Source organism: Pituophis catenifer, unplaced genomic scaffold (genome assembly GCF_029215685.1).
Source record: "Pituophis catenifer annectens isolate HBS135680 unplaced genomic scaffold, rPitCat1.0.hap2 SCAF_2, whole genome shotgun sequence".
In the NCBI taxonomy this organism is placed as follows: domain Eukaryota; kingdom Metazoa; phylum Chordata; class Lepidosauria; order Squamata; family Colubridae; genus Pituophis; species Pituophis catenifer.
The window spans coordinates 29,131,130-29,150,274 of NW_027256882.1; the positions used below are offsets into that span (position 1 = coordinate 29,131,130).

The 19,145-nt window shown below is 45.2% G+C and overlaps 1 protein-coding gene across 4 annotated transcripts; it reads right to left on the bottom strand.

Moving 5' to 3' along the window:
- Positions 1–1,053: 1,053 nt before the first annotated feature.
- On the bottom strand, positions 1,054–9,666 carry LOC139309310 (zinc finger protein ZFP2-like). Of its 4 annotated transcripts, none has more exons than XM_070933364.1 (2): positions 9,606–9,666; positions 1,054–2,642 (listed from the first exon to the last, which is right to left on the bottom strand). In XM_070933364.1, exon 2 carries the CDS (start codon positions 1,971–1,973, stop codon positions 1,113–1,115), a length of 861 nt encoding a protein of 286 aa, XP_070789465.1. In that variant the 5' UTR covers positions 1,974–2,642; positions 9,606–9,666; the 3' UTR covers positions 1,054–1,112. The 4 variants fall into 4 exon arrangements, with proteins under 4 accessions (XP_070789465.1, XP_070789462.1, XP_070789463.1 ...); XM_070933361.1 differs by lacking the exon at positions 9,606–9,666 and adding an exon at positions 6,479–6,540; XM_070933362.1 differs by lacking the exon at positions 9,606–9,666 and adding an exon at positions 3,281–3,349.
- Positions 9,667–19,145: the final 9,479 nt, after the last annotated feature.

Sequence of the window (19,145 nt, forward strand, 5' to 3'; positions counted from 1 at the left end):
AGCCATCTGACGTCTTCTGTGGCTGCGAGTGGCCATATACTACATAGCTTGTCGTGCAGCCCATGCAAGCTGCCGTTTGCGGCAGGATGTAGTGTGGTGCGTTGCACCATTACCACAGTTCACAGCAGGGATGAATCCAGGGTCCACTGAAAATGGTGGCTACTTCCAGGACAAAATCATGAGGCCCAAGGATGCATGTCCTTCCCTCTGTCCCCACCATGAGGTTCAGAGATATTCAAAAGGTAAGAAGGAGGAGGGTGTGAGGTTGGGTGGGGTGGGAGTCAGGTGTAAGGGGACGCTGGGAGGGAGTGAAGGGCCCAGGGGACACAAGGGTTAGGATACAGAGTACAAGGATGTCTTGGAGGGAGAGGGGGCCTAGAGATGCCTATGGCACGCAAGCCTGGCCATACACTAGATCTCCAAGAGTTTTCCCCAGCTCTGAGTAGACAGTGTTCAGCATAGCCTTGATGGTACAGTGGTCTAAGCACCCTGTTATTAACACAGCTGCCTGCAATTACTGCTGGTTCGAATCTCTCCAAGGCTCAAGGTTGACTCAGCCTTCCATCCTTTCTAAGGTAGGTGAAATGAGGACCCAGTTTGTGGGGGCAATAAGCTGACTTTGTGTAAAAATATACAAAAGTATGAAGGCTATTGCTTAACGCATTGTAAGCCGCCCTGAGTCTCCAGAGAAGGGCGGCATATAAATCAAATAAAAAAAAAAAGCGATTCACATATTTGATTAATGGCTGCCTCAGGGAGAGCAGAGGGATTTGGGTAGTTAAGGAAAGCAAAATACAAAAGCTCCACCCAAAATTCCTTTTTGAGGAATTCAACTACTTCTGGAAAAGGAAATATAAAGAAGCTTCTGCTGATAACTAGAAACTAGTAGTTAGCCATTTTCCTTTTCTCTCCACCTACAAATCTAATCCTGAGAAATGTTTGAGCAAAATGAATCAGGCCAAAATTCAAACAATCAATTTCTCACCTAAACTTTCAATGGGAGATCACAAATGAAATTCCAGCATTCTCTAAACTCATCTACTATTCCTCATATAGATTACCTTGTGTGCAATAAGGGATGATTAATGCTTGAAATAATGTCCACAGACTGGTCATTTCAAAGATTTCTTCATGGTGTGAGTCCTCTGGTGTCTCACAAGACTGGAATTATAACAAAAACGTTTCCTACAGATAGGACATATAAAGGGTTTATTTTCTGTGTGAGTCTTCTGGTGTGTCACCAGGCTTGAAGTGTGACTAAAACTTTTCCCACAATCAGGACATTCATAGGGTTTCTCTCCTGTGTGACTCCTCTCGTGTCTCAGAAGATTGTAATTATCACAGTAGCTTTTCCCACAGATAGGGCATTCAAAAGGTTTCTCTCCTGTGTGAGTCCACCGGTGTATTACCATCTGGCTATTCTGACTGTAACGTTTCCCACAGTCAGGACATTCAAAGGGTTTCTCTCCTGTGTGAGTCCTCTGGTGTGTCACCAGATTGGAATTACTACTAAAGCTTTTCCCACAGATAGGACATTCAAAGGGTTTTTCTCCTGTGTGAGTTCTCTGGTGGGCTACCAGGTGGGAATTTTGACTGTAACGTTTCCCACAGTCAGGACATTCAAAGGGTTTCTCTCCTGTGTGAGTCCTCTGGTGTGTCACCAGATTGGAATTATCACTAAAGCTTTTCCCACAGATAGGACATTCAAAGGGTTTCTCTCCTGTGTGAGTCCTCTGGTGTATTACCAGGTGAGATTTCTGACTGTAACGTTTCCCACAGTCAAGACATTCAAAGGGTTTCTCTCCTGTGTGAGTCCTCTGGTGTGTCAGCAGATTGGAATTATTACTAAAGCTTTTCCCACAGTCAGGACATTCAAAGTGTTTCTCTTCTGTGTGCATGATCCTGTGTCTCAGGAGGTTGGAATTTCTAATGAAACCTTTCCCACAATCTTGACACTCATAAGGTTTCTCCATGGAGTAAGGCAGGAATTATGACTGAAACTTCTCCCACAATCCGGCCATTGAACGGGTTTTTCTCCTTTATGATTCCTCTGGTCTATCACCAAGTTGGAATTATAACTGAAAAGTTTTCCAACAATCAGAACGTTCAAAGCATTTCTCTCCTATGTGAATCTTCTGGTTTAATCCTAGGCAGGAATTGTGACTTTCCCATAATCAGGACATTTGCAATCTGTGCTTTTCCCACAATAGGCAAATCTATGGAGCTTTTCTACAGCCAGTATTCTTGAGGAGGTAAACAAATATGGACAATGCCTTGTTTAGTGGTGCTATCATTCAAGCCGTTTTCTTCTTCACAGGGAGAAGCCTGTATTCCTGTCTGTTCTACGTGACTTTACTATTGACAGTTTCCTCCTCACGGACTTCCAGATATTTCCCTCTTTTTCTGAATGATAAATAATCTCTCTTCACTTTTCATGTAATGTATCCTTCAGTTCTGCATAATCTGCTTATTCTTTTTTGATTTTCTCTCTTTTGTCTAACAACTGCTGGAGGAAGAGCATCATTGTATGATTTTCTGAAGGAAACGGAACATATTTTGATTTCTGGCTTGATTTTCTTCCCTTTTCAACTTTGCTTGTTATTTACAGTTGCCCAGAGTGCTCTTATTGCCATCCTCTTTGTCTGTAAGATTCAAAGAAAAGTTTAACTTTGTTTATAAAATGATTAGAGATGATGTGAGAAAAGAAAAAAGTATATATTACAATGAAAAAACAAACATGCCCCAATACTAGAATAATCACTTACATTATTGATGATTCATATGACACATGGAGTACTATTGAGATCCATGTTCAAATATCCATTCAATCAGATTCAGTTATTTAGTTGGGTCAATCATAAATTCTTAGCAATGCAAAGTATTATCATCAAATATATCTTGAAGTGTTGGGGATAGGTTATATCATTGCAGATATATGCATAGAGAGAAATAAAGATACACCCACCTACACATGTATACAGGGAGAAAATCTACGTCTTTCAAGCCTGAAAAAATGTCCCAATTTGGTTACAGTCAAACCTTTGGAGCTAAATTTAGAGATGTGGGGGCTTTAGCTGATGAAATGATGCCGAAAGCCTCTGCAAGCTTTGAAGCACCACTTTTGCTCATGGAAGTCCTCAGCTGCAAATAAGAGCAGAAAATACTGTCTACAACCCCTCTGGTGAAATTCCAATTCAAGTAGTCTTCACTTAACCTACCACAATTGGAACTGAGCGTCACTAATCATTACGCATGATGTCACATGACAGTGCCAACTTACATCTGTTTCTCTGTAGTTGTTAAGCAAATTACTGTGGGTTGTTAAAGGCAATTTCATATGACCGTGACTTGCAAATTCCTGCCCGTATATCCACTGATTTTGCTGGTCAGAAGCTATCTGGGAAGGCTACAAATTGGGATTGTGAGTGTGGGATGCTGCAGCCATCATAAATGGCAGAACCTGAATTGCTGTGATTTCTTTTCCTAAACCTTCAAAACTAGAGTCACTGCTGACGTGCGGTCACTGAACAAGTGCTAGGATTACCACAAATTCTGTGGACCAGGTGCACGTCTGCTTCTACTGTGCCATAGTAACTTGAAGTCTCAGGGAAGAAGTGGTAAGTGAGGACTACCTGTGCAACCAAATATGTCAAAAGATCCTCAATAGCTATTTCTTAGAAGTGCTGGATTAAGTACAATTGAACCTGGTTAATACATGGATGGTGGGACAGGAAATACCATACTTATTGGCAAGACATGGAAGTAAAAAAACCTTGTAAATTTTATTCATCTGTCATTTTCAATACACATGTAGATTACAAACTATATCAAGAGGGCAACATCTTGCATAAAAATCCTGAAGGAGAAAACAATGCAAGGAGCATGGGAAACACTGGAAAATATGATCATATAAGCCCAGTCCAACACAATATCACTAAAAGTGGAAAACAAGAAATCCAAGAACCAGCATGGTTGCAGAAAGATCTCTCTGATAAACTGAAAGACAAAAAGGATAAGTATAAAAAATTGAAAGAGGGACACATAACTATCGCAGAATACCAGCATATAGCCCAAATCTGCAAAGATGAAATGAAGCTCATGCTGAGAATGAACTAACACTTGCAAGAAATTTCAAAAATAATTTAAAAGCATGTATAAAACAAGAAAAAAGTCAAGGAAACAATCAGTCCATTAATGGGAGACAATGGCAAGGAAGTGACGGGCAGTAGAGACACAGCAGAGCTACTTAATTCATTATCTGCATCTATCTTCAGGCAAAAAGAAAAAATAGCCAAACCTACCAAAAACAGAACTGTAAAAGGCAGACTAGGAATACAAATTAAAACAGGCAAGAAAATGATAGGAAAACACCTGTCCATTCTGGACAAGTTCTAACCACCAGGACTACATTGATTACATCCCAAAGTTCTGAAGGAGCCAGCAGATGTGATCTAAGAACCATTGAACCACAGATTTCAAAGATCTTCACACACCAAGGAACTACCGGTGGACTGGAAAAGAGCTGATGTAGTTAGGGGGGGAAAAGGTGCATCTTATACTCCGAAAAATATGGTAGTTCCCATCTTCAAAAAACTACAGGCCAATTAGCCTGACATCACTACCCGGGAAGATCCTGGAAAAGATAATGAAACAAGAGATCTGCAAACACCTAGAAGCAAGCAAATACTGTATATAACCAGAAGTCAACATGGGTTTGTCAAAAAGAGATCATTCCAAACAAATGTTATTTCATTCTTACACAAAGTGACTAAATTAGTGGACCAATGAAATACGTAGTATGATTAGATTTCAGTAATGCAGTTGATAAAGTAGACTATAACCTACTTCTTGGTAAATTAGAAAAATGTGGGATAGGTACATCCATCCACACAGAGGGATTCTTAACTGGCTGACAAACCACCCTCAAAGTGTATTCCTTAATGGGACTATGTCTATATGGAGGGAAGTAAGCAGTGGGTACCCCAAGGTCCTGTTTTAGCACTCTTTAATATCTTTGTAAATGCCTTAGATGAGGGAATCGAACGGGAACGGATCAAATTTGCAAATGACACCAAGGTAGCAGGAATAGCCAATACCTCAGAAGATAGGCTCAAGATAGAGAATCTTGACTGATTTGAACACTGGGCCCTACCTAAGAAAATGAAATTCGAGGGAGGAAAAATATAAGGTTTTATACTTATGCAAGAAAACCTAATGTACTGGTACAGAATAGGTAGAACCTGTTTACCTTGTAAAAAGTCGAGGATAAAATCAAAACTGTTGCAAGATACTAGAATAAGAGGAGGTTTTGGTTTCCCTAATTGGGAACTGTATTATCAAGCAACAAATCTGATGTGGATTAAGGAATGGATAATGCTAAGAAATACCAGATTATTGATTTTAGAAGGACATGATTTATTGTTGGGGTGGCATGCTTTTTTATGGTAGATTAAAAAAGAACACTATTTAAAAATTCCAGTCTTGTTGTCAACTATTGAAGCATTTTCATATTCAATAATTTTTAAAAAGGAACAAATTGTTAGATATAGTGAATTATTGAATGAAAAGGGTGAACTTAAATCTTTACAAGAATTGGAAGAACAAGGTATAAAGATGAATTGGTTTTCCTATTTGCAAATACATTCTAGATATGATAAAGGTTTTTATAATAATTTGACTAATTTAGACAAAATCTTAACAGGTACTGATGACAATGTAATTAAAAAACTATATGGATATTTACTAGAGGTTACATTGGAAGAAGAAAAGTTAAAGAAACAATGATTCCATGGAGGAAAAATTTTGGATATGGAATTGACTTAGAGAAATGGCAAAAACTGTGGTCACAAAATTATAAAATGATAATGTCAACTGCATATAAAGAAAACTTTATATGTTTTACAGGTGGCATTTACCCCATGAGAATAGCAAGAATGTTCAAGAATAAATCCGAAAAATGTTGGAAATGTCATCAGACACCAGGCTCATATTACCATATGTGGTGGACATGCGTAGAGGCAAAAAGATACTGGACTAAAATCCACACATGGTTGGAAAAAATGACAGAAAAACACATAGATCTTAAGCCAGAGATTTTTTTTTACTGGGGATTGTACCTGAAATATATAATAGAGAACTGAGATATTTGATTGTGAATGTATTAACAGTGGCTAGAATTGTGTTTGCTAAAAATTGGAAAAATGAGAAGCAACTTCGAACTAAGGAGAAACTTCTGACGCTGAGAACAGTTAACCAGGGGAAGGATTTGCCTTCAGAAGTTGTGGGAGATCCATCACCAGCAGAAACTTGCAGCCACCAGTTTCACAGCCTGCAGCACCAGTGGGCTTCCATTTGGGGAGGGAAGCAGCAGCAGCTCAGAGGCTTCAGACCAGTTGCTTCTCCGCTTCCAGGCCGTGGAGGGAACCGAACAGCCCGACTTGCTCCAGGACTCTCCTCCCACCTGCAGCCCTCAACGCACCTGCCAGCTTCGACCCTGGAAAGAGCACAAAAGCCGCTCTGCACACCACCTTCCTCCCATCAGTCATCCGGAAGAGGAAGTTTGGCTGTCCCAAAGGTGCTTTTTCAAAAGGAAACTCGACTGCCTTCTACTCTTCCCTCGCCTTCCAACCTTTCTAGCAATAAAGTACTCTATGGTTTTAACTCCTTTAAGCTCAACCACAGATGATATCCGCTTTCTAGGCACAGGTGTTGCCTGTTTGACCACCATCTCCTACCAGGAGGCAGAAAAACATGCTTCTCCAGCCTCTGTCTAAGGCCTTTGCAACATGTTTCCACCCATTAAATACTATCAAGTCGTTTTTGTCTTCTGAGCCTAGTGAAATGTGATGCTGCTTATCTTACAAAGATTAGCTATGTGTTCAGCGGTAAAAGTTCATGAAGGTTTTATAGAATTACACAATCAGCTTTCTTAGGGGTGATTCTCAGTGGAGATCAAAACCTCTCTACATCCCACTTTAAGACTGATTTCCTGTGGCTCCCAGGATTTTGGACATGGCAGCACCATCAGGCCAGACACTGCAGGGGAGACAGCTTCACTCCTGCTGGCCAGGGCTGCGTCCAAGAGCATCAACCACCAAGCTTCATTCCTGAAGGAGGAAATTTTATATCTCCTAAATGCCATGTATAAATTCTGTAAATTTGCTTGCACTGAAGCAGGGGTGAAATGTAAAATTGGTTACTACTGGTTCTATGGGCGTGGCTTGGTGGGGGGCATGGCTTGGTGGGGGGCATGGCTTGGTGGGGGGCATGTGACTGAGTGGGCGTGGCCATTTTATTTTTATTTTTTAAAGCATTTTTAACTAGTAAAAAATGCTTTAAATAGTAAAAAAAAAAGTTTCCGATGATCAGCACCTGAGGAGCCTGATCCCCCTCACCAAGCCAGATCCAATGCCTCCTAGCCCCAAAGCCCCAAAGCCTTTCTATCTCGGCCACCCAGTCTAGGAGATGACCCCAGGGGGGGCAGAGAGAGAAACAAATTGCTTGGCTGATCCCCCTTTTCACTCACCCCGAGCTTTCTGTTGCGGATTTTCACGGCTTGCTTCACGGGCCCGGGATTGTCACCCTCGTCTTCTTTCTCCTCCTCTCCAAGTGGAAAAACGCCAGGAGCAAGTGCAAAAAGAAGTGTTTGCTTGCTCCTGGCGTTTTTCCATTAGCAAGGAAACTTTTATACCTGTGAAGGCAAGTCTGGCTTCCTTCGCTAAAAATCTCATCAGTATTGGTGTGCGCATGGCGTGTGTGTGTGTCTGTGTGTGTGTGTGTGTGTGTGTGTGGATGTCAGGCATGGGCTGCTGCGAAGACCAGGAGCAAAGACACACAGACACACACACAGGCTTTACAAGACCTTTGAATGAAGGTGGGGGTGGATTGAAGGGGTGAATTCCCCAACTCTGGTTCAGCTGGCTGGGGATGGGATGGCAGGCACAGGCTGCTGCGAAAGACCAGGAGCAAAAAGACACACACACACACAAGCTGCGTGCACAGCTGTACTGGTGATGTTTTTAGCAAACAGCATAGGAAGCCAGACTTGCCTTCACAGGTACGGAAAATTCCTTACAAATGGAAAAACATCAGGAGCAAGCAAGCGCTTCTTTTTGCACTTGCTCCTGGCGTTTTTCCACTTGGAGAGGAGGAGGAGGAGGAGGAAGAAAACGAGGGCGTGTGAAGCAAGGCATGAAAATCTGCAGCAGGAAGCTTGGGATGAGTGAAAAGTGGGAGCAGCCGAGCACTTTGTTTCTCTAGAACCGGTAGAAAAAAATGCTTAAAAAGTAAAAAAAAAAAAAAGTTCCCATGATCGCGCATCGCTCAGCTGATCATCAGAACTTTTTAAAAACTTTTTAAGCATTTTTTTCCTACCGGTCCTCTTGAAGTAAAAGCATAAAGTAACAACGACTGGGCGGGTGGGCGGAGCCTTGAGTTGCCATCGCTACCGGTTCTCCGAACCACCGGCCATCATCGCTACCCACTCGCCCAAGTCGGTCCAAACCAGGAACATTTCACCCCAGCACTGAAGTCTCCATTAGGTCACAGAACATACAGCAGGGCCTAGAAAATGGAGTCTAAGAAAGAGGGCCTGATTGCCTATATATGGTAGAAGGAATGTTTCCGCCCCCAAAAAAAACTGTAAAAAAAAGGACAAAAATATTTATTTATTTATTTATTTATTTATTTATTTACACTGTTTAGCTGACAGGACCCAGAGGAGGCTGACTCTGTGGGATCTTACTGGTCGCTGGGAGCTATGTGGTAGAAGGCGGTCTTGAAGATAGCCTGGCCCTGAGCCATATAAGGCTTTAAAGGTAATGACCAACATTTTTGTATACATAGTAATTATAATGTATTCTATTATGTATCAATACTATTTTCCCAATTTCTATTTTCTACCTGTTTTCTAACCCTTAATGAAGCAATTGCCATTTTAAGTATTCTATATCTATCCATCATCTCTTGCCCTTTTTAGTATTTCAACTCTTACTGACTTTTTGACAAATCTCCCATGCTCCTCCCTTGGGATCTTGTATCTCCCTACATCACTCATATTTAAACTATTTCATCTGCCTTGACATCTACCTCTTGGTGTTGAATCTCTAGAGCACCCATCAGTAACTCTTTCATCACTTCTGGGAGAACCCACTGGGGTAGATTCTGAACAGTGGTTCAGAATGCACGATTATGCACTACAGTCAAAGATTCAGAGGCTTTGGCCATTTTAAGGGTTTTTAACTCCTTTTTAACATGTTTAAATTTGAAGCTACCTGGAGCTGGAGGCTCAGGCCAAAGGAGGTTCTTGGCTCCTCCTCACCCCTGACCTGGCCCTGGTTGTGGGCGTCCTTTTGCAGAGGGATCATTTGCAAAGTGATAGAAAATATATATATATATTACCAGTCCTCTGAATTGTGTTAGTGAAATGAACAAACCTGCAATTCTTTGGTGTCTTCTAAACTCAGCAATCAGGATGATTCATTTGCAGAGCTAAAATTCCAGTTCTCTGCTCCAATTATTGTTCCTCTCTTTACTTGTAGGGATTATTTGGAAATTTTTAAGAAGAAGCCCTGAGAGAGGAATGAAAGAAATGGATCTTGTCCTACCTGAACGTCCCTTTTATGCTCGCTGCGCCACCAATCCTACTCCTGGGATCATTGTATGTTGATTGGATAAAATTGAGTGCCCATAATTTTTCCTGCAGCCTTGGCTCCGCCCACAGTGTCGTTGCCCCGTCAGTCTTTTTCAAGAAGCAAATACTCGTAGGGACACCGACTCTTCTCCAGGAACTGTAGACTGAAGACCAATGTTGTAACAAACATCGCCAAAGCTGCAGAGGAAAGAAAGCAAAAAAACACACCACCCACAGCAGTAATGGTCGGCCAGCGGGTGGGCCGGATTGGCGGCGCAGCGAGCATAAAAGGGACGTTCAGGTAGGACAACGTCCATTTTCCTGACTCGCTGCACCACCAATCCTACTCCTGGGACATGCCCAAGTTCATTGATTGCCTGGGAGGGGCCGACCCATTCACTGACCATGGGTGGATATTACCAATTGCAGTACATGTCTGCCGAAAGCGGCATCAGCAAAAGCAAAGGTGTCCAAGGGATAGTGGCGAACAAAGGAAGATAATGAAGACCAAGTCGCCGCCTTACAAATGTCATCAATAGACGCCTGGGTAGCCCATGCTGCTGAAGTAGCAGCACTACGAGTGGAATGTGGTACAATGCCACCCGGAATTGATACACCTTGCAACCGGTATGCTTTTGATATACAAGCTTTAAGCCACCGACCCACCGTATGAGAAGAAACTTTCTGCCCCATTGATGATGGTAAAAAGGACACTAATAATGCCTCTGTTCGTCTAAAGGAAGCAGTACGTTTAATATAACGTCATAGGGCTCTACGGACATCTAACGTATGCCACCTTTTTTCTAGCAGATGGTGTGGGTCAGGGCAAAAATTGGGGAGAATAATCTCTTGGCTTCTATGAAATTTAGAGTTCACTTTAGGTATAAAGGCTGAGTCTAGACGGAGAACGACCCTATCTGGAAAGAATACACATAGGTCTGGACGAATAGACAGTGCAGCAATCTCCTAAACCCTCCGAGCCGAGGTCACTGCCAGGAGAAATGCCATCTTTAGAGACAAGTTTCGTAATGAGACTGAAGCCAAAGGTTCAAACGGGTCAGACGTAAGAGCCTGTAAAACTAATGTCAAATCCCATGTGGGGAAACAGTGTATAACAGATGGTAACAAATTGACTGCTCCCCGCAAAAAGGCATTAATCTTCAGATCATGAGAAAGAGGTTGACGACCGTCACCAGTCAATACAGTAGCCAAAGCTGCCACTTGCCGTCAAAGTGTAAAAGGCGACAAACCCTTATCCAGTCCAGATTGTAGGAATTGTAAAATGTCAGAAATTGTGGCTGAAGTAGGATCTACATGCTTGGCAGCACACCATCGGGCAAAGGAGTTCCAGGATGTGTTATAAATTCTAATAGTTGAAGGGTGCCTGGCTGCTTGAATAGTCGAGATGATATTTGACGGAATATTATCCTTCTTTAGGATGATCCGTTCAAGGGCCAGACGGTCAACTTTAACAAGCCTGGATCTGGATGTCGAATGGCTCCTTGCATCAGGACAATCTGGTCTTGGGGAATTCGCCAAGGTGGTTCCACTGAAAGGCCCTTTAGATCAGCAAACCATGTCCTCCATGGCCAATAAGGTGCTACCAGTAGAAGATCGGCTTGTTCCAACAATATCTTCCGGATAACCCGTGGTAGAATTGGGATTGGAGGAAAAGCGTAAAGTAGACCTTTCGGCCACGGGCACCGAAGGGCATCGTGACCTTCTGCGGCTGGAGACGGGAATCTGGTAAAGTACCTGGGAAGGTGAGTGTTCCAAGCGCTCGCGAATAGGTCCACAATTGGTGTTCCAAACTTGATGGAGAGACTCCGAAACAGACGGGGATGTAACTGCCACTCTGAGGGATCTAGATGTTCCCTGCTGAGGTAATTGGCCTGTAAGTTGTTGGTGCCGGAAATATGTTCTGCTTTTAATGATAGAACATTCTCTTCTGCCCAAGCCATCAGACGTTCCGTTTCTGCCATTAGATCTCTGGAACGCGTGCCTCCTTGTCTGTTGACATGGGCTTTCGTGGCCATATTGTCTGTCAGAATCAAAACGTGCTTGTTGAACACATGTGGTCGGAAGTCCAGTAATGCCAGTCGTACTGCTTGGAGCTCTAACCAATTGATACTGTGTCGGAGATCGGACGGAGCCCAAGTGCCCTGCGCAATGTGTGAGTCCAGGTGGGCCCCCCAGCCATGAAGACTGGCATCCGTCGTTACTGTGACTCGATCTGGTTCCAGAAAGACAGTTCCACATTGTAGAGCAGTGGACTCCCACCACTGCAGCGATTTCTTGACTCTGACCGGAACTGCTACCTTGTCCAGAGAGTCCGCTTGTCCCATCCATTGGAATGGCAGTAGGAACCATTGCAGTTGGCGAAAATGACGACAAGCCCACGGCACTATTTGTATGCAGGAAATGAATTTTCCCAACAGTTGGGATAGTAGTAATACAGTCACTTTTGGTTGAAGAATCACCTGCCTCACCAGGTCCCGGATACTGGATTGACGATCCGGTGACAGGAAAAGCATTCCTTGATGAGAATCTATAACTGAGCCTAGATGGAGAATACGTGACGTTGGAATCAACTGGCTCTTGGGAATGTTGAGGACAAATCCGTGGCACTGTAGGGCCTGAAGTACCGCTTGTCTATCCTTGTCTGCTTGTGCCTTGGAAGATGACAGGATCAAAACATTGTCCAGATAACAGACCATACAGATGGAACGCTCCTGCACCAACGCCGTTAGAGACGCTAGAATTTTTGTGAAAGTCCGCGGTGCCGACGAGAGACCAAACGGCATGGCCCTGTATTGAAAATGGTGCCCTTCGAAGGCGAAGCGGAGAAAACGTCTGTGATCTGGATGAATAGGCACATAGAGATATGCCTCTTTTATGTCCACAGATTGCATGAAGTCCCCGCGTCGAATGCATGCTAAAATCGTTCGGAGCGAATGCATTTTGAAACGTTGGTATAAAATGAAGAGGTTCAGTTCCTTGAGGTTTAGAATACCCCTCCAATCCCCTGAACTTTTGGGTACCAGGAACAGTACTGAATAGAAGCTGGTCCGAAGTTGATCGTTGGGAACCGGTTCTATCACCTCTATTTCCAGTAAGTGTTGAATCTCGAGTAACATGAGATGACGTTTCTGGGGATTCTCTGACCTGGGACACAGAATGAATCAGTCCGGAGGGGAGGAGGTGAACTCCAATTTGAGGCCATATGTGATAGTGTGAAGAATCCAGGCATCCGTGGAGGTGGTCTCCCACTGATGGTAAAATGCCTGAAGCCGGCCCCCCACCGGAAGGCAGGATGGAAAGTCATTTGCCTTGATGGAAGGATTGTGAGCCAGAGCCACGGAAGGGTCTTTTGAAGTTGGTCTGACGTCTTCCGCGGTCACAAAAGGTAGATCGACCTGAAGAGGAGAAATATCCTTAACCGTAACTCCGGTTGAAATAGGGCCCGCTGGTCCTGGTATCGGTCCGAAAGGGCTGCCTGCCGTAAGGTGAAGATCTGCGATCCGGTCTCCTGCATGACGTAGAAAGAATCTTCCTCTTATCCCGGCCCTCTACCAGAATGGGATCCAGAGCCGCCCCAAAGAGTGAAGACCCCTTGAAAGGTCAGGCGTGAGCCTCCATTTAGACTTTGTGTCAGCTCGCCAATGTCGAAGCCACAACAAACGACGAGAAACTACAGAAGAAGTGAGGGCCCGTGAAGCAAACTTCGCTGCATCTAATGACGCACCAGCCGAAAATTCGGCTGCAGCAATCAGTTTGGTTATATCTTGTTGTATTCTGGCCTCCTCTGAGGGCACCCTGTCTCTTAATTGGCGGAGCCATATAAGGGATGCCCTATTAAAAAATGAGGCAGCAGTGGCAGTTCGAATTGCCCATGCAGACGCTTGATGTGTTTTCCTACACGACATCTCAGCCCGTTTGTCCTCCATTCGGAGACCATCTCCAACATCACCAGCCAAGACAGAGGAGGAGACGAGACTAGCAACAGGTTCATCTACCGAAGGTAGTTGCAGCAAAGCCTCAAGGTCGGGGGCGGCACAATACATTCTTTTGTCATGGCCAGAAGGGCCAGAAAGAGAACCAGGGCGGTCCCAAGGGCGTTGAATCACCTGAGAGAATAAATCCGAAAACGGGATATAATCATGCTCAGGTTGAGGCATTTTAAATAAGGAGTCAGACATATTAGGTTGTTCTTGTGAAGAAGAAAGTGGGTCAATAACCTTGCCCATATTAGTGGCAACCTTAGCCTTATGCAGCAAGGAAGTAAAAAGAGCAGGTCTGAACAGTCCCGGAAAGGCAGGCTTGTCAGACAGAGCCTCATCATCCTCAGACATATCAAAGTCATCAAAATAGTCGTCATCATGTTCAGAGCCCTCCACGCCCTGGTGGGTAATAGCAGACTTAGATGTAGAAGGGTTAGCCACTGAGACAGAATGCATTGTTTTCGTTGGTGGCACAGGTAAGGTAGGCATTGTACTCTGTTGCAAAGTAGACTGCAAAAAACTGGCAAACGCTTGAGAAAGCATACCTTGAAAGTCAATCACCTGACCAGAATTAGTTGTACCTATCACTTGAGGTTGCAAAACAGGAACAGCAGAGTTAGAGTCTGATGCACCAGATGGCATCTGCGCAGGTAGAGGTGTGTTCTGAACATGCTCACCTTCACTACAGAGTAAATTGTGGCCCTGAGGCACAAGTATAATGTCACCCTGTGGCCAAGCCACAATATTGGGCTCTTGAGGATTAGATATAGGTGGCACAGGAGACTGGGCCACATGATCCTCAGCATTTAAAGGAGAAGGATCTTCAGATTGCATGAAGGCCTTAGCCTTGTTAAACTGCTTCTCCAGAGCATGGTGGCATCTGGCAGTATGCCTGTCCATATTACCCTCAACTTGAGCAGGCTTGGAAGCTGTCTTAACAACACCTCTGGTTTTGGCCTTTCTTTTCCCCGCAGGTTTAGGAGAAGGAGCCCTACAAGGGGAAATCTCCTGATCAATATCTGAGGACAGAGGAGAATCCGCCATAACTATGAAACAGGCTTTCTTTTTTCTTCTTTTTTTAAAAAAAATTAATTAATTAACAATTAATTAGGATCAAAAAACCAGTTGATCTGAACTGGTATATCAGACGATCAGCTGTGACACACGATTTATATTAGCTAAAAATCAGAAAATCTTGCTTTCTAATGAATCTGTATTGCATGACACAGCTGTTACCCCCCTCCGTGTGCTACTTACCTTCAAATGGCTTGTTTTTCCGGATAAATGACGCATTTGATGCGCACTGTACATTTGTGTGTGCATTTTGCATGCATTTCGTGTTTGTGTGCACACATCGTGCATCTTGCAGGCACTGTGCATGTGTGAGCAAGCGAACCGCTAGTGACCCATGGAGGATTTCACCCCTGTACTTGATTTTATCCTATTATCTATTGCCTCCAGCATTCCTTCCTTCGTGAACCAGTATTGTTTCCACTTTTTTCAATGCATAGGTTAAGGTCATGTCCTGTCCTTAATCCCATCACCTGGAGGTGTAGGTATTTTGTTTGTGAATAGGCTGGCCCAGGATTTCTTAATGAGTGTCTGCTGTAAGCTATTAAGAAAGACTGGGGGCTGCTTTCTTCCTCTAAGAACATGTTTCTCCATTTCTTCTTTGGAGAAATATAATATTCTACCTTTATATATTTACATATATTGCCCAACCTACGCACTATTAGAATGGTCTCTGTAGTTTCTGTATACCTGGCATACCATGAGGGACATTTGCCTGGCATCCTTACTTGGGGTCTATTGAAATGGGAGGTAATTTTGCAAGCTACTTGGACAAGGGAAAATACACTGTTGGAGGTAGCAGAGGATTCTCATGATGATTATGGCAGTGGCCCCCAAAAGGAGAGTTTTCCACCCACGAAGGCTGGAATTTTTATTTTATTAAATTTCTATACCACCCTTCTCCCGAAGGACTCAGGGTGGTGCACAGCCACAATAAAATAACATAGCATACAAAATTTAAAAACAGTTTAAAACAAATTAAATACTTTGGGCCCACAAATTAAAAAACCCAAAAATTTAAAAACAGCCAGTCCAGATACTTGTCAAGCTAGTCTGGCCTGTTGGAAAAGTAGGGTCTTAAGGGCACGGCGGAAGGTATGCAGGTCGTGGATCATACGTATCCCCGGGGGCAGTTCATTCCAGAGGGAGGGTGCCCCCACAGAGGAGGCTTTCCCCCTGGGGTCGCCAGTTGACATTGCTTGGCCAACGGCACCCTGAGGAGCCCCTCTCTGTGGGAGCGTGTTGGTCGGTGGGAGGCCATCGGCGGCAGAAGGCAGTCTCATAAATATCTGGGTTCTAAGCCATGGAGCGCTTTAAAGGTGGTAATCAGCACCTTGAATCGCACCTGGAAGACCACCAGGAGCCAGTGCAGCTCACACAGGAGAGGTGTCACATGGGTGCGTCGAGTCGCACCCATAATCACCCGCGCGGCCACATTCTGGACCAGTTGGAGCCTCCAGGTGCTCTTCAAGGGGAGCCCCAGGTAGAGAGCATTACAGTAGTCCAGACGGGAAGTGACGAGGGCGTGGGTGACTGTGCACAGTGCATCCCAGTCCAGAAAGGGACGCAACTGGTAAATCAGGCAAACCTGATAGAAAGCACTCCTGGCCACAGCCATCACATGGTCTTCTAAAGACAGCCGTGCATCTAGGAGGACACCCAAATTGTAAGCCCTCTCTGAGGGGGGCAAAGTCTCACCCCGAATAGCCAGCGATGGAACCAGCTGGCTATATCGGGATGCCGGAAGCCACAGCCACTCCGTCTTGGAGGGGTTGAGTCTGAGTCTGTTTCTCCCCATCCAGATCCGCACGGCCTCCAGACAACGGGATATCATCAGCGTAGTGATGACACTTCACCCCAAAACCACGGATGATCTCCCCCAGCGGCTTCACATAAATGTTGAACAAAAGGGGCGAGAGGACCGACCCTTGCGGCACTCCACAAGCAAGGTGCCTCGAGGTCAACCTCTGTCCCCCTGCCAACACAAACTGCTTCCGACCAGAGAGGAAGGAGAACCATCGCAACACGGTGCCCCCCACTCCTAACCCCTCCAGCCGGTGCAGCATGATACCATGGTCGATGGTATCAAAAGCCGCTGAGAGATCTAATAGGACTAGGACAGAGGAATACCCCCTGTCCCGAGCCCTCCAGAGATCATCAACCAACACGACCAATGCCGTTTCCATGCTGTGACCCGGCCTGAAGCCCGACTGGTACGGATCTAGATAGACAGCTTAATCCAGGTACCTGGGAAGTTGCTGCGCCACCACGCTCTCAACAACCTTCACCACGAAGCGAAGGTTGGAGACTGGACGATAGTTAGCTAATACAGTCGGGTCCAGGGAAGGCTTCTTGAGGAGGGGCCTCACCACCACCTCTTTAAGGGTGGAGGGGAAGAAACCCTCACTCAAAGAAGCATTAATAATCATGTGGAGCCAGCCTCATGAAACCTCCTGGGAGGCCAGCACCAACCAGGAGGGACACGGGTACAATAAACATGTGGCAGAGCTCAGCCTACCCAGAATCCACATCCTTGGGAGTCACAGAGTCAAACTCCTCCCAGATAACACTCTCAAGACCCACCTCCGTCACCCCATCTGAACCCACCCAATCGGAGTCCAAGCCTTCCCGAATCTGAGCGATTTTGTCATGCAGATATTGCACGAAATCCTCAGCCCTATCCTGCATGGGGTCTTCCCGCGCTCCCACCTGGAATAGGGAGCGGGTCACTCTAAACAGGGCGGCTGGGCGATTCTCTGCAGACACAATAAGAGTGGAAAAATAATTCAATTTTGCTGCCTTTATCGCCATTAGGTAGGTCTTAATATGAGACCTCACCAGCGTTCGGTCGGATTCGGAGTGGCTGGCCCTCCAATCACTCTCTAGGCGTCTTTTCCGGCGCTTCATCTCCCTCAGCTCCTCAGAGAACCAAGGAGCCAGTTGGGATCGGCACCGGGTCAGAGGCCGCAAAGGCACGACACAGTCCAAAGCTCCAGCGGCCGCCCTATGCCAGGCGGCCACCAGTTCTTCAGTCGAGTCGTGAGTTAGAGGCTCAGGGAATAGCCCAAGCTCCATCAGGAACCCGGCAGGGTCCATCAGCTGCCTGGGATGGAACCACCTAGTCAGTTCCGTCTCCCTGCGACAGAGGGGAGCGGCTCGAAAGTCTAATTGAAGGAGCGAATAATCTGACTATGACAAGGGTTTGATGACTAGATCCCCTATTTCTAGATCATTCAACCACTGACCAGAGACAAAAATCAAGTCCAGAGTGTGGCCCCCCTTGTGAGTAGGGCCTTGAATTTACCGGGTCATGTCCATGGCCATCATGGAAGCCATGAATTCCCGAGCTGTCTCCGACGTTTCAACGACAAATGGCAAGTTTGTCATTTTGACCATAAGTCTGGGGGTATCCAACGCCACCCCGGCTATTATGCTGAGCAGCTCAGGCAGGGTTGCCGCTACATGGCAGGGAGCCAGGTACGCAGTCAGCAACCCCATCTGTACCCCATGACCCCACTTTACAAGGAGGGACTCACATACGGCTATCTGAGGAACAGTGGCCTCCCTCGGACATAGACTTTCCTTAATAATAGCCGCCGCCACCCCTCCCCTCCCCTGAGCCCTCGGCCGATGGAATGCACGGAAGCCTGATAGGCACATTTCAACGAGGGGCACCCCCCCTTCCTGGCTCATCCAGTCCCCGTGATCCCTGCCAGGTCCGCACCCCCCTCCAAAAGAAGATCATAAATGAGGCGGGCTTTGTTAATCACAGACCAGGCCACGGCAGAGGTTCTGTTAAGTAGAAAAGAAATTTATAGTATCCGATTTTCTGTGCCAATTCTTCTTAGATGTCTGATGTCACTTTCTATGAGCTTTCAGTCAGGTTTGAAGCAAGCACGTCTCAAAATTCTTTGCAGCCATGATTGTGCCTTAGTAGATAATCAAAGGCTGCTCATTTCCAAGGATTGCTTCCTGAACCTGCCTTAGTTTATTGCATCAAGGATTTGTGAGGTCAAATTAAGATTAGCTGGTGTGCAAGCCAGGTTATGAATATTTTTGAAGTTGCACACAATGAGCCCTAGGAACCCTACTAATGCAATGGATAACCAGTGCAACATATTCTGCTTTACTGGGCAGCTGGGCAATATCATTTGTGAGTCACAATCAGGACTTGCAGTTTGGAAATCTCTTTTCTGCTACCTCTTCAGTGAGGAAAATGACTGAGGAGGCATGTCCCTTCCCCATGGAATTGGCAGCGAGGTATGACTATTTGGGCCTTAGTGCAAAAACCAGCCAGGGGAAGTTTTATGTCAGGGGTCCTCAAACTACGGCCTGCAGGCTGGATATAGCCCACCAACACAATGTATCCAGCCCTTGCAGTGGTGGGATAAAGGCTCTTTCCACCACAACTGTGCAGCCCTTTCTTCCAATTTTAGCTACGC

Excerpts from the sequence above, each read along its gene's own strand:
- LOC139309310 (XM_070933364.1), bottom strand. The coding sequence starts at position 1,973 with ATGGAGAAACCTTATGAGTGTCAAGATTGTGGGAAAGGTTTCATTAGA.